At 32.5% G+C, this 12,339-nt stretch overlaps 1 protein-coding gene across 1 annotated transcript in view; it reads right to left on the reverse strand.

Annotated features, from left to right (window-relative positions):
- LOC119839507 (transmembrane protease serine 9-like) overlaps positions 1 to 6,691 on the reverse strand; it is a 9,347-nt gene extending 2,656 nt beyond the window's left edge. Inside the window, exons 1-2 of the mRNA XM_038365816.1 lie at positions 6,515 to 6,691; positions 3,958 to 4,117 (exon numbers count right to left, since the gene is read on the reverse strand). Of these exons, the coding sequence (XP_038221744.1) occupies positions 3,958 to 4,117; positions 6,515 to 6,575 (221 nt within the window). The 5' untranslated portion in view covers positions 6,576 to 6,691. The remainder of the gene's footprint in view (positions 1 to 3,957; positions 4,118 to 6,514) is intronic.
- Positions 6,692 to 12,339: the final 5,648 nt, after the last annotated feature.

Here is a 12,339-nt window from a genome sequence, read left to right on the forward strand (position 1 = left end):
AAAGTAATTAAGTCTTGTAAATAAAGATGTCGAGAGTGCATCATCCTTTTAACAAGATGACAGGTAAGGCCCGAGCAAATACGAGCGTGCATGCATAATGCGCAATTTGCTAGATTCATACTAATAAATAGCATCAGCCCTAGAGAGATTATGTTATTAAGCGTGTCACTGTCCCTAATTAAATAAATTCGAAATCCACACCATTTTTATCCTTATTATATAATTTTAGTACATTCTTACTTACTTATTATATAGTATTAATATGGTGTAATAATATTTATAATAATTCATAACTTTTCTTTCAATTGCTTCAATTTGTAATAAAATCTTTTTATTGAACGCGTCGTTAAATCGAATTGGCGGGAATGAGGGAAATGTTACGCACAGTAAGTGTTGCCACCTTACCCCTTTTCGGGCAAAACCTAATCTTTTTTGTTGATTCAACCCGCTTTTAAACTTTTTAGACCCAGTAAGGTAGTTTAACTTTATTTTATATTTTTAACAATTTTCTCTCAATGGGACCATTTTTTCAATTTTTTTGCTTTGGCACCATGCCAAGGTAGAGTTTGCTTACGAACCGTTCAAAGCGTTCTGATTGGCCACTGAAGCTCTAGACATCCAATCAAAATTCAATTAAACCAGAAGAACTTACACCTCTTAGCGTTCTTGTGTTCTTCGCGACCACATATACCTGCTCACACACTTATATTAACTTTTAGCCCTTTCTAGACCTTTTTTAGAATGCCGAGTTGCCCTTTATAGAAAAACAAGGTGGCAACACTGCGCACACAATTTAAATATGTTGTAAAAAATTAAATGATTCGAATTTTGATTGCTATTCATATATTTCATAACCCGATTTTCAGGAGGAATATAAACTGGAGTAAATTGGATCTCGTAAAAGATAAAGTATTAAAGTCCGTTACAAAGTAAATGCAAGATAAATAACATGTCAAGTGGTTTTATTGTTGTAAAGAAATTCGAACAAAGCGCAACTGCGTTAATCTTGATGATAACTTTCGAAGGAAGAAATTTGTTATGTAATAATATGAATATCTTTATCAGTGTAGGTTGTTTTTGGATCCTCCGGTGTCTGAATACCGCTAATTTGTATATTTCAATTTCATATGAATTCTGCACATTTGTATTTTTGTATCTTTACTCTAAGTTATATTGTAAATGTATTTGCAGTTATTTGAAATAACATTCATCTATGTTTTATCTTTAAATGATACTGCTACTGGTATATATTATAGTATTATGTTATCTGTAATAATAGCGGTATGGAATTTGTAATTGTTTGTCCAGAAATATTTTACCTTTTTTTCAAATAGATCTTTGATAGCTCTAAATCACATTAAGCTTTTCACTCACACTATTAATATAAAACTAAAAAAGCAGCAGTCTGCCATTAAATTGATAACTCCTACGATTAAATTGTTTGTTTTTTTTCTGCAGATTTTCCTCATACCCACACAACCGTATTTCTTCTTTCTGAAAGCTTTTTTTTGTTTCTGGAGTTCTTTTTTTTTGTATGAGTTGTGTGCTAATTTGAACGATAGAGAGTGATATAGGGTACTTTTTACTGCGATGAAATTTCAAATTACCATGGGATTTGCAGCCTGGATTTTCTAAAATAAATTAATCTCCAATAGAATAGAAGGAAACCGGAAACGTTATGAACAATCCGCTTGTAAATAATATAAATAATCACAAAGAACATACAAGTACGTTCATCGTTATCTATACGAGGATTGTGCCATTCAATTATCAAATTATATAAAAAACCTAACTTTAGTACGTATTGCAGGGTGTTAAATTAATATCCTTTACATTACTCGCCAAATGTACCAGTATGTGGGTACACTGTACGCTTCATAAAGAATCTAAAATAATGCGTATTCTTATCAACGACCACAGTGGGCTTTGGTATTTTACGAAATTTAAGACCTATTGAAAAACATTCAAACCGTTTGTGTTAAATATTATAGTAAAAATCCCTGTATAGCGGTTTTTATTGTTGACAGCTTATTTTGATACTGAATTTCTAAATTAATCGGATCGAATTTCCTTAGTAACTTTGTACATTCTGTATTGGTTTCGTAAATTAAATAAATGTTTGGGAAAGAGTCTTTATGAGTCTTTATTATGGACTGAATAAAAGTTTTATGTTAAAAAATAATGCAGGTAATGTGTTTAAAATTGAATAATGCTTGTTTGCCCAGTACAAAGCCGTCCAACAACAATTCCATAATTTTAATTAACCCGTATAAAATCACGATATATCCACTACTCTCTAAAAATCTCAATAAACAAACACGAAATTATGAATAGGTGTTGCCTATTCGAATAATACGTTAGTAATATTTATACTAGAAATTATATTCGCATCGCCAATAAAATGAATAAATATGCACAGTCAGTTTTGTGAAATCAAATATAATTAATGCTTTACGACTCGAGTGCGTTGACATAAGTCACAATGTCAATTGTCATCGTATTTCCTAAATCATTATCGACTTTCACCAATTTGTGCGTCTCCCACGTGACATTGTTTGGCATATACCTATCTAAGTTTATGTAGTTAAATTTTTTGAACATTATTCAGCACTTAACATTATTTTAATATCTCATCAATTATTAGAAAAAGTTTTTATGATATATATATTTAAAGGTCCGTTCCTACTTTTTCGATTGACAATGATTAGTTATTTATTTTATGATATTCAATCGCATCAAATATAAGAAATTGGAAAATTTTCTAGTACCTAGTTACATACTTAAAACTCAATAAGAATATAAAAAAAATTATCATTTACGTGAATGAGAACTGATTAAATTTAATAATATATTTTATACGGTACCGGTATCATACATAACATGAGCATAAAAACATAATACTCGAAAAATGTGTGTCAATTCGGTCTAGAATTAGTCATCGCCTACTTTCAGAATATAACAGTATAATTATTTAGCTTAAATATTTAACGTAAATTTATTTCATTACAAATAACGCAGTAGTGAAATTAGCAGACATCAATTTGTTTCTCCGTTTAAACCGGTTCTTGACCTAAAAATTAATTTGGAATTTACGATAAATCCAGCAATGGACCTACTTAGGGGCGTTATTATTTGAGATTTATATGTGATTGGAGAATAAGCACATGTAGTGGGTACCGTTTACTTTGATTTAGGGCTTATAGCCTAAGGTTGTACTTTAAATCTTTTAAGAGGTAAACCAGTCACTAGGTCAGGAAATAAATTGGTAATAAATGTTTTTTGAGCCATAACGATGCACCTCACCACAAATTTTTACAGCACTTATATGGGTGTATTATTATTATATGGTCTCGGATTTCGGTATTTTAGCACTGACCTACATTAAGGCATACTACTATTACCTTAGTTTATAGAATCATTTTATAATTTACGTAGATTCGACGCAAAAAGTAAACCGGTGAGTAACAGGTTTCGAATTTAGTTTTGATTTATGATTGATATTAATCAATCAAGTTGATTAAAAACTATCAATTCATTAACATAATATGATAATGTTAGATAGAAGATGATGAAGATGGTTGGTTAATAATTAATATCAGATCTAAGGATGATTATGCTAAGAATTTTTGAGCAACCATGTGACTCTACGCCTTTATATTCGAAATAGACTTGCTAAATCTATTGATAGATAGTCTATCCATAATAGATAGTAGACATATATTTTGAATATTGGTATGCTTTATATGACAGTTTTTTATATGAGGTTATATATATAGGTGTTTTGAGCTTTCGACAGGGTGTGGACCGATATTGACAATTTTTCATTAGAAGGCTGGTGCCTCCCGTATGGTCCAATAGATATTTGGTTTAGTTCTGACGATTTGATGGTGATTTAGTTACTTGTTAAAAATAACTGTATATTCCATTCACGTATGTGCTCATTCAATCAACGCTTACTCGAAAATACAATGCGTGGCGGTGATCAAATGGTCTCGAGCGACGACTGTGGCGCCACAAATTTGTTTGCCATCTCTCATGAGTGCAGCCAGCCACGGGAATTCTCCAGGAGTTACAGCTCCTCCGCCCACCACGCGGGCACCTCGACGCACGCCGCAAGCTGTAATGTTTACACAAAATTAGGAATTAAACACTTTCAATTTAATTTTTATTTTCAATTTGTGATTAGACACAATTTAAGAAGAATACTAAACACAAAATGACCTATATTTAGAAGTTGTATAATTTATAGCGTACATATAAATATAATGGATTATTATAGAGAAGATACTATGCAGCTTATATTACTTCTTTAATTCTGGCGAAGAAGTTTACGTAAAAGATTGCAATTAAAAATATTGATTAAACTTAACTATACGTTAACATCGATACATAAAAAGCTCGTAAAATCATTGATAACTCATTATAATGAAGTGGCATGACTACATTTTTACAATTGATAACATTCTTACAGAAGTACCTAAGAAACTCGTAATCAATAAAATGTAATCTTTTATCACACCCATTAATAATTTGGACATAAAGTTGCAAATAACGATAATTATACCTTCTTACATACCTATTCACATCATTTTAATTCATAATAATTAAACGTGCGCCTGGTATTGGTTTCTTAATCCTTATAAATTTAATTAATTGGCGATGTATACTCGTACAGGATGTTTTGCATGTAATACTACAATCTATGTTAATGTTTATAGAATGTTATTTTATCACGACTAGAGAAGTAAAAATTTAAAGGAACCTTATTATTAGAGTTTTAAATCTTTTAAATATGAATATAATGAAAAGTGCGACAAAAATTTGGTGCAAATCCTAAATAATTTAATAACCATGAAACTAGGTTAACAGTAATTGATAACGGAAATGAAGAGTGTCTTATCAACTGAAATCTACTGAAATATTAACGCGTCGCACGAAACTTGCGCAGCGTAACGACACGTTAGGTAACAATAGTTAGTTGGTATATATTGTTGTATATAAAATAATCCTCACTCGTATAGTAAATATGTAAATTACTTTATTTGTCTGTCTCTTCATCCCGGAAATCCCACGGAAACGGGAATAATTGCGGGAAAACACCAGACTGTCAAATTTTCTCGACTACAAGGGCGAAGCCGAGGACGTATAGCGAGTCTTATATTAAATGATTATTTACTTCAAATTATCTTGAAGTTGCGCAGACATGCAGTAGTCGTTCATAAATGGATCTTACGTATTTTAAAATTAATGCAAACAAATGTAAAATGTATAAGAATTATTTATTTTTATTTTACTTGTACCAAAAAAAGTTTAGACAAACTTAACCATGCAATGACAACATCGATCTTACGTATACCATATTGGTAAATTATACTACCACATTTCGGTCACACGGTGTATTATTAATTATTATTTAACCTACAAAAGGACCACACGATTCCCGTTGTTTTGATATATTGCAACACCTTGTAACCGTACTTTATAAATGTTGCTATATAATTTGTTACGATAAAAGTGATCCCTAACTCTGGGAGCACAATACAACGCATATTTATTACGGAAACATAATATTTTCTTACGAAAAAATGTATTTGTTAACTGCAATGACTTTACTTAATGCCTTATGGTTTGAAAGTTTTAATTGTATTTTGATTTTTATTGCCAAACGAATTAGGGCTATTATTCATATAATAAAAAAAAATTGTAATAAGATACTATTGAAATATAAAAAAGTTTATTATTTGTATATAATAGGACCTCATATAATCTCTCCTTTATTTTTTATTTGAACTTTTTTTAAAATTGAAACAGGAACGTTTAAAAATTATTGGTAAATGTAGAATGCGTTATGAGTATTGCACACAATTTTTAAAATTTTGTTATGTACATACTTTTATATCCATGATATTTAAAATTTCAACAGAAATATGGGCCCATAATGCACTTAGCTCAAGAGCTCTCTAAAGCACTTTACTATTAGCAAATGATGCATGACATAACACGAGGAACCGAATGTCTCGATCGAGTGTTGGTAGAAATTAAAATTTAAGCCGTCGCTTATACGGTAGCGCATTCACGTCTCCGCATTTTGGTAAACATATTTATGACGTTTTATACCTAATTGCATTCATTTTAAAGTATTATTTTGCTTGATTAATTTAATCTTATTGTACTCTATGTTTTTTTAGTAAATTTCACTCACCATCTGAAAGTTTATGCCCAAATTAATTAAATGGCCAATAATTAATTACCATCATTTTAAACTCGAGAGAAAGTTTCGTGAAAGAAACAGTAGCGGTCCGTTCATAATTGTAGGTCGACCCAATTTTTGCCTCCAAAACAAATTGCAACACTGATAAGCACCGATCGCTAGTTCAGCTGCTGACTTACCGAACCCACGGCACATAAACAAACACAAAACACACATAGGATGTGTCACACGTATGCTATATTCATACACTATGACCACTGTACACTCGTATGATTTTAAATTAGGCAGATAATTGACACTCACTACAGGGCTTGCAGGCGCGGACAGTCGCGAGCACAGCTAGGAGGCACAAGGCGCGAAACATGTCTGCCGAAGTCACAGGCCACTCTGGAGGCAAAGGGAGACGCCGGCCCAGCTATTATAGGCCGCGGGCGGCGCCTCTGATAAGGCCTCGGGGCCAGGGTGATCGGACCAGGCCAAGTTCACGGGTACGCGACGACTGAGCGAGTGACACTGGTGCCGCTGCGTCACCCCACTGCTCTCGCTGGGGATTGTGCCATACCGTGTACCGTGGTAAGACCAGTGGAAGGATTAGACAGTGACCTTCATATCTATTCAATGGATGATTTGCGCCCCAAATCTATAGGTCATCGAGAGTCATTCGAAAGTTTTGCCATTTCGACTGATTGTTTTGTTTTAGGGCACGCCGAGTGATGCGTAATATTTACAGATTGCGTACACTTTATTGCAGTGTTAATGCTGCTGTGGTCGGTGACAGATTTATTTGTCCGTACTGTTATTGCGTATGCTTGTTATAAGTGCAACATTCGTCATAACACCTCTTACTGCATCGATTTCATAGCGACGTGTGAAAAAATAAAAAAGAGTGGATTTCATGAACAACTTTTAATATATACCGGCATAACGGCACTGAATAACTAACCTTACGACAAGTTTGACCCGTCTTGGAGTACCGAATCTTTTAGCACAATTATTTAAGTAGAGACTCGCCCTTATTTCCAACCAATGTTGCGTCGTAACCATCGTAATTGACTTCGAAGAAATGATATCGATCGGAATAATGTTACGTTAATTGAAATGTATACAATTAGTCTTTACATTGCCTGCCGGGCGTTATGGGTTTCTGAAGCGCGATATAGGTGACGAATTTTTGGGTGTGGATCTGAAAGTGTATTTGAAGCTTATCATGTGTCTTATATGAATAAATTTCCTAATTTGTATGTATATAACACTAAATAATTAATAATTATAATCGAGACAATAGAAAGAATAGAATATGTAATAATACAGCATAATTTGCATATTGCATATAGTGGCTTAAGGTTCGTGAAACATTTGCGACTTCATAAAAATATATCTTTGTAATAAATCGCATATAGTAATAAATCATAATTCGGTAATTTGCCAACGCCAGTCACATAAAAGAATTATTCTACTAAACATTATATCGTATTGTAGTTGAATCGTTAACAGTTATCATGTCCACTCACTAAAATACATTGAAATATATTCGGATACAGGAAAGGAATGATATCAAATGTCGCCACAGATAATAAACGGTAAAGTATCAGCTGAATTCATGCAAATGACTGGGATAAGCTTAAAGTGACGCTAATAAAAACAATAGTTTGCGCAATATCAATGAAGGAGAAATGTACTGGTAAGAGTATGGATATTTGTAAAAGTATGATTGGGCATATAAAGAATTAACATAATTTTTGTGTAGTAGTCTGCACTCAAATTTAGATTGCAATGCATTTATAAAACGATGTGCACTCAGCTAATTATGTGTTTAAATAGCTGTTTTAGTGATTGTCCTGCCGCATTTATCTAAATTATGATCAGTCCATTCTGCATCAGGAGCATTTTAAGAACTTATATTTGGGTCACAAAGTTAAGTACGTATATAACACGGAACATGGTATCGATTGGATTGCACTGTAGTCTCAATGCTACATTGATTCAATATCATTTACACATCGCAGGCGTCTGAGATCTCTGGTCATTGACACATCATTAGCTGACAGAAATTTGCATCAGAGCATCAAAGTGGGTAAGTAGGTAAGTGTTGATGGATTGTTAGTCGTCCGTGCTAGGATGCCTACGAGTCTGGTGCGTCCTCGTGGTGGAAGCTCTTATGCAATATGATCAACGCAGTTTCACCCGATGCCGGATGGACGGAGCGGTACACTTTAATTCTTTTACATTTGGACAATATTGCTCAACTGTTTACGTAATTCCAGGACTAAAGAGACGTTCAATATTTTGCAATTTTGCGATATTTCGTTACACAGCCTTTTGCGCAGTTGTACATATGACCTACCATAAAAGCTTTATAAACCACCGCTTTCCGAATTGATTCTCAGGTGTCAGTTAGCACTCCAATGTACTTAACCTGTCATGGATCAAAGAGAAAGTATTGCTCCAATTTACGTACATAAATACATATCTATACTGTGATCTATGAGTTCAATTTATTGATATTAAATAATTTTAAATCGATACCTTTGCGTTTGAAAATTTTGTTAAATACGACTGCGTACTTATTAAAACGAATGATATCACACTAATATTAAATTAATAAGTTGCATAGCGGACGGCGCAGCATATTGGCGCCATCCTACTTTCTCGATATTAGGTACCTTTTGCTATATTATATTTACTTGTGCTTATAACAATTTAAACTTCATGGTGAACATAAATCTCGTTTCAATGTTAATTATATTTTATGTGTTAGAGGTTGAACTAAATCTAAAAGCAAATAGGAAGCTATGGTAAGGGCAGATAGCGATATTGCTGTTTAAGGTAAAAATGGTAGTTATTTGAGGTAAATGAAAATAAACATTATCGGCCTTGGTGATTTAGTGGGTGTGTGCGATGGAAAGAGCCGTAGATATGATTCAGTGGAGATCTGAAGTGGGCCAAGGCGACCCGTATGTTGATAACGATGCAACCTCTAGGTGATATGCACCGATATTACGTACGATCGCTTCAAGTTTTCGAGATCGGTGTCCCTTCGATTGAAGTTCATTAAAATAAGTAAGAAATGTTCTAATTTATAGTTTGAGGTTATTACTATGGCCAAGATAAATATAGAGGATGTTTATATATTGGAGAAACATTAAAAAACTTTTGTAAAAAAATGATAACATGTTTTTGACTGTATGCGTGCATAGTTAAAGTTTATTATTTTTTTATTTGTATGAAATGACGAAAAAATGAAAATTATTGTATTAATTAATGTCAAAATTTTCTGTTTTATATAACTCATGTTACCAACGATTAACTTTGAGAGCGAATGAAAGCTTCGCATATATAAGTACGACCGTATGAAACTGTCACTTATTTGGAGTCTTGTCGTATAAAAGGAATTTAAATATACAATTTAAGTTGAAAGTATGTTCGCATTATTTACCAAGGCAATTGTGGAGCACGAAAATTTACCTTCTTTGGAATTTAAAACACATGACCTCGTGCTCTAAAATAAAAATAAAAATTACGGTTTTGAAAAAAATTATTCAATTTATTGTTAAAATTTAATGCTCGTAAGTAAAGAAAGTACGAGTAACAGCAAATATCTCATAATATGTGCATCTTTTAAAACTACGTAACACATACATTACATAATTTGCAACAGAATGCAATGTGGCTCAACTCTGATAAAACGCCTGCATATTTGTTGACCATGGCGTTTGTTTTGTTCTAATTTATATTGTAAAAAATCAAATTTTATTGAGACCTTGTAATAAAACAATTAAAAAACCATTCAGTTTGTGACATATGTCCTTTATGTATCTACATAAAGGACATAAAACACAAATGAAGTAAGATTACTTCATTAAAAAAAATATAAATATATACATTGCAATCATGTTAAAAGTTACTTTGACTGTGAACTTCGTGGAAAGGTGCCAATGAGGGTAATATTTTTGATCGTTTGTATGTCTTTGGCGAGCCCTTCAGTCAGAACCACTGGATTCTGCAATATTATGTGGTGTCGTTGACTATTTAATCATCAGATTTGCGATAGTGGCTTGGGCACTGCTATAACATAATAAAAACAATGTCCGAAAACAAAAAAAAAGAGTTACTTTGATTATGTATTTACCTAGGCTATATACCAAATGAAAGATCGTTAAAAATCATTCAAATCATTGCAATGAAACTAAAATGTTAGCGTTTGGGTTTTTTAATAAATCTTATTACTAATACAACTTTAAATAATAGTTAAAGTTTTCATGCATGATAGATTTGTAGGAAAAGTAGCATATACATATAAACAACCAAAGAGTTGCAAAAACAGCACAATATATCCAAAAAAGGTTGAACTATGTATTGTATAGCATTTAAAAGAAATCTTGTATGAGAACCGAATAGGCAGGCTGTTAATTTAATTAGAGGCGGTTGACTCGATAGGAATTTTGCATTGGCAAATAGGAAGAGAAATTGTAAACATCTTAGGTTTTCCTTGATCATCAATTTTCATGTTCCGAAGGAAAATTACACACACGTATAGTGATTATTTAATGGTTTATTGGTACAACTGAAGTTTTCCATCTCATTTTAATTGTTATTTGCAAATTAGTCATGACAGACGTACTGGCAATGAGATTATGTATGTTTGTGGCCATGGTACAAGACCAGCATCTTCAATTGACCATGTACCTATGGTCTAGATAATGTTACCATGGTCTAGATAACCTAGGCAGATGTGGTCTTGGTCTATTTGCTTATTTGACATATTCTATGAATTGACCGTGACTGATTTGTTATATCAGGGCTGGTTTTCAGTGAGAACTGTTTTGTATAATTTATCATTGATTTTAATGATCAAGTTTATTTATTCTAATAAGTTGATTATATAGATATGACCTTTATGCATTCAGGGCTAAAGTGTATATGTTTAATATATTTTTATTTGCCATGGGATTTTCATATCATACCCACGTATATTTGGGTGTTGTTTCAGTCAATAGTAGTCCTTATTATGAAATGGATACTTACTCGTATACCAAAGTTCTTCTACTTAGGCATTAATTGGCGTTTTTACATAGTATCACACGTTCATACAAATAAGCATGAGTGCTATAAAAAATACTTCAAGAAAGTTGTCACTATAAATAAGTATTATATCCTTATTTAAGTTTTGTCTGTTGATTTTATAGGCAATAATAGCTTTGAGAGGGACAAATTAACATATTATTTCCTATTATTTCCATTCATTTCTACCAAATCATGGTAAATTAAACATGACTACTACATACGACTGTTCGATTGTAGTAACAGTAGTTGAATGAGTAGAGAAATGTTAATGTTATTTTTCATACACGAAAAAAAGTGTGTCGCTTCTACTAGTGATTCATAGAACCTAGCTGTTAATTTTCCCGCCAAATAAAAGTGGACATAAATCTTCCCAACGACGTCATAGAATCCTCCTCTGTTAGTATGACGGCTAATCAATATAAAATCACTGTCTTATGTTTAGGACGGACGAAGCGAGTCCTATATACTGTCTCACAAATAATGCATGCAGCTCATCTTCAGATTTTGGTCTTAGAACATAGAATTTTTTATTCCTGTTTATATGTGTTCTCAATCCTAAGATAATATCACAATCACCAACAAAAATCAACTTGTGGGGCATGGACACATTATTAACTTTTATAGAGAGTTATGTTTTTTCTCGAATAAAATAAAAAAATGAAAGGTTACTGCTTCGCTTTATTTATGCACCGTGTTTTTTCTTTGTCTATAAAATTAGCAATGTGCATATGTGGATCCATGTACTAATAAATAAATCATCTCTGACTTATACCACAGATAATGTATGTAAACTATAGTTATATTATTAAGAGGTAAAGCTTGTGAATTTGTGAGATTGTGACGATGAGCTAACTGGATCGATTTGAAAAATTTTTTCGACATTGCATTTGTACATGATCCCTGACTGCTATAGGCTATCTATGTATATACCATGTGGGAGCCGAGGCGAACAGCAACTAATATTTGTTAACGGTAATTTCAATAATTCAGGGCTTCTATGCAATAAATTGGCTTATCTTCACAATGTTTGTCCTCAATGGGCTCCTAAACCACTTAATCGATTA

Source organism: Zerene cesonia, chromosome 3 (assembly GCF_012273895.1).
Source record: "Zerene cesonia ecotype Mississippi chromosome 3, Zerene_cesonia_1.1, whole genome shotgun sequence".
Classification (NCBI taxonomy): Eukaryota; Metazoa; Arthropoda; class Insecta; order Lepidoptera; family Pieridae; genus Zerene; species Zerene cesonia.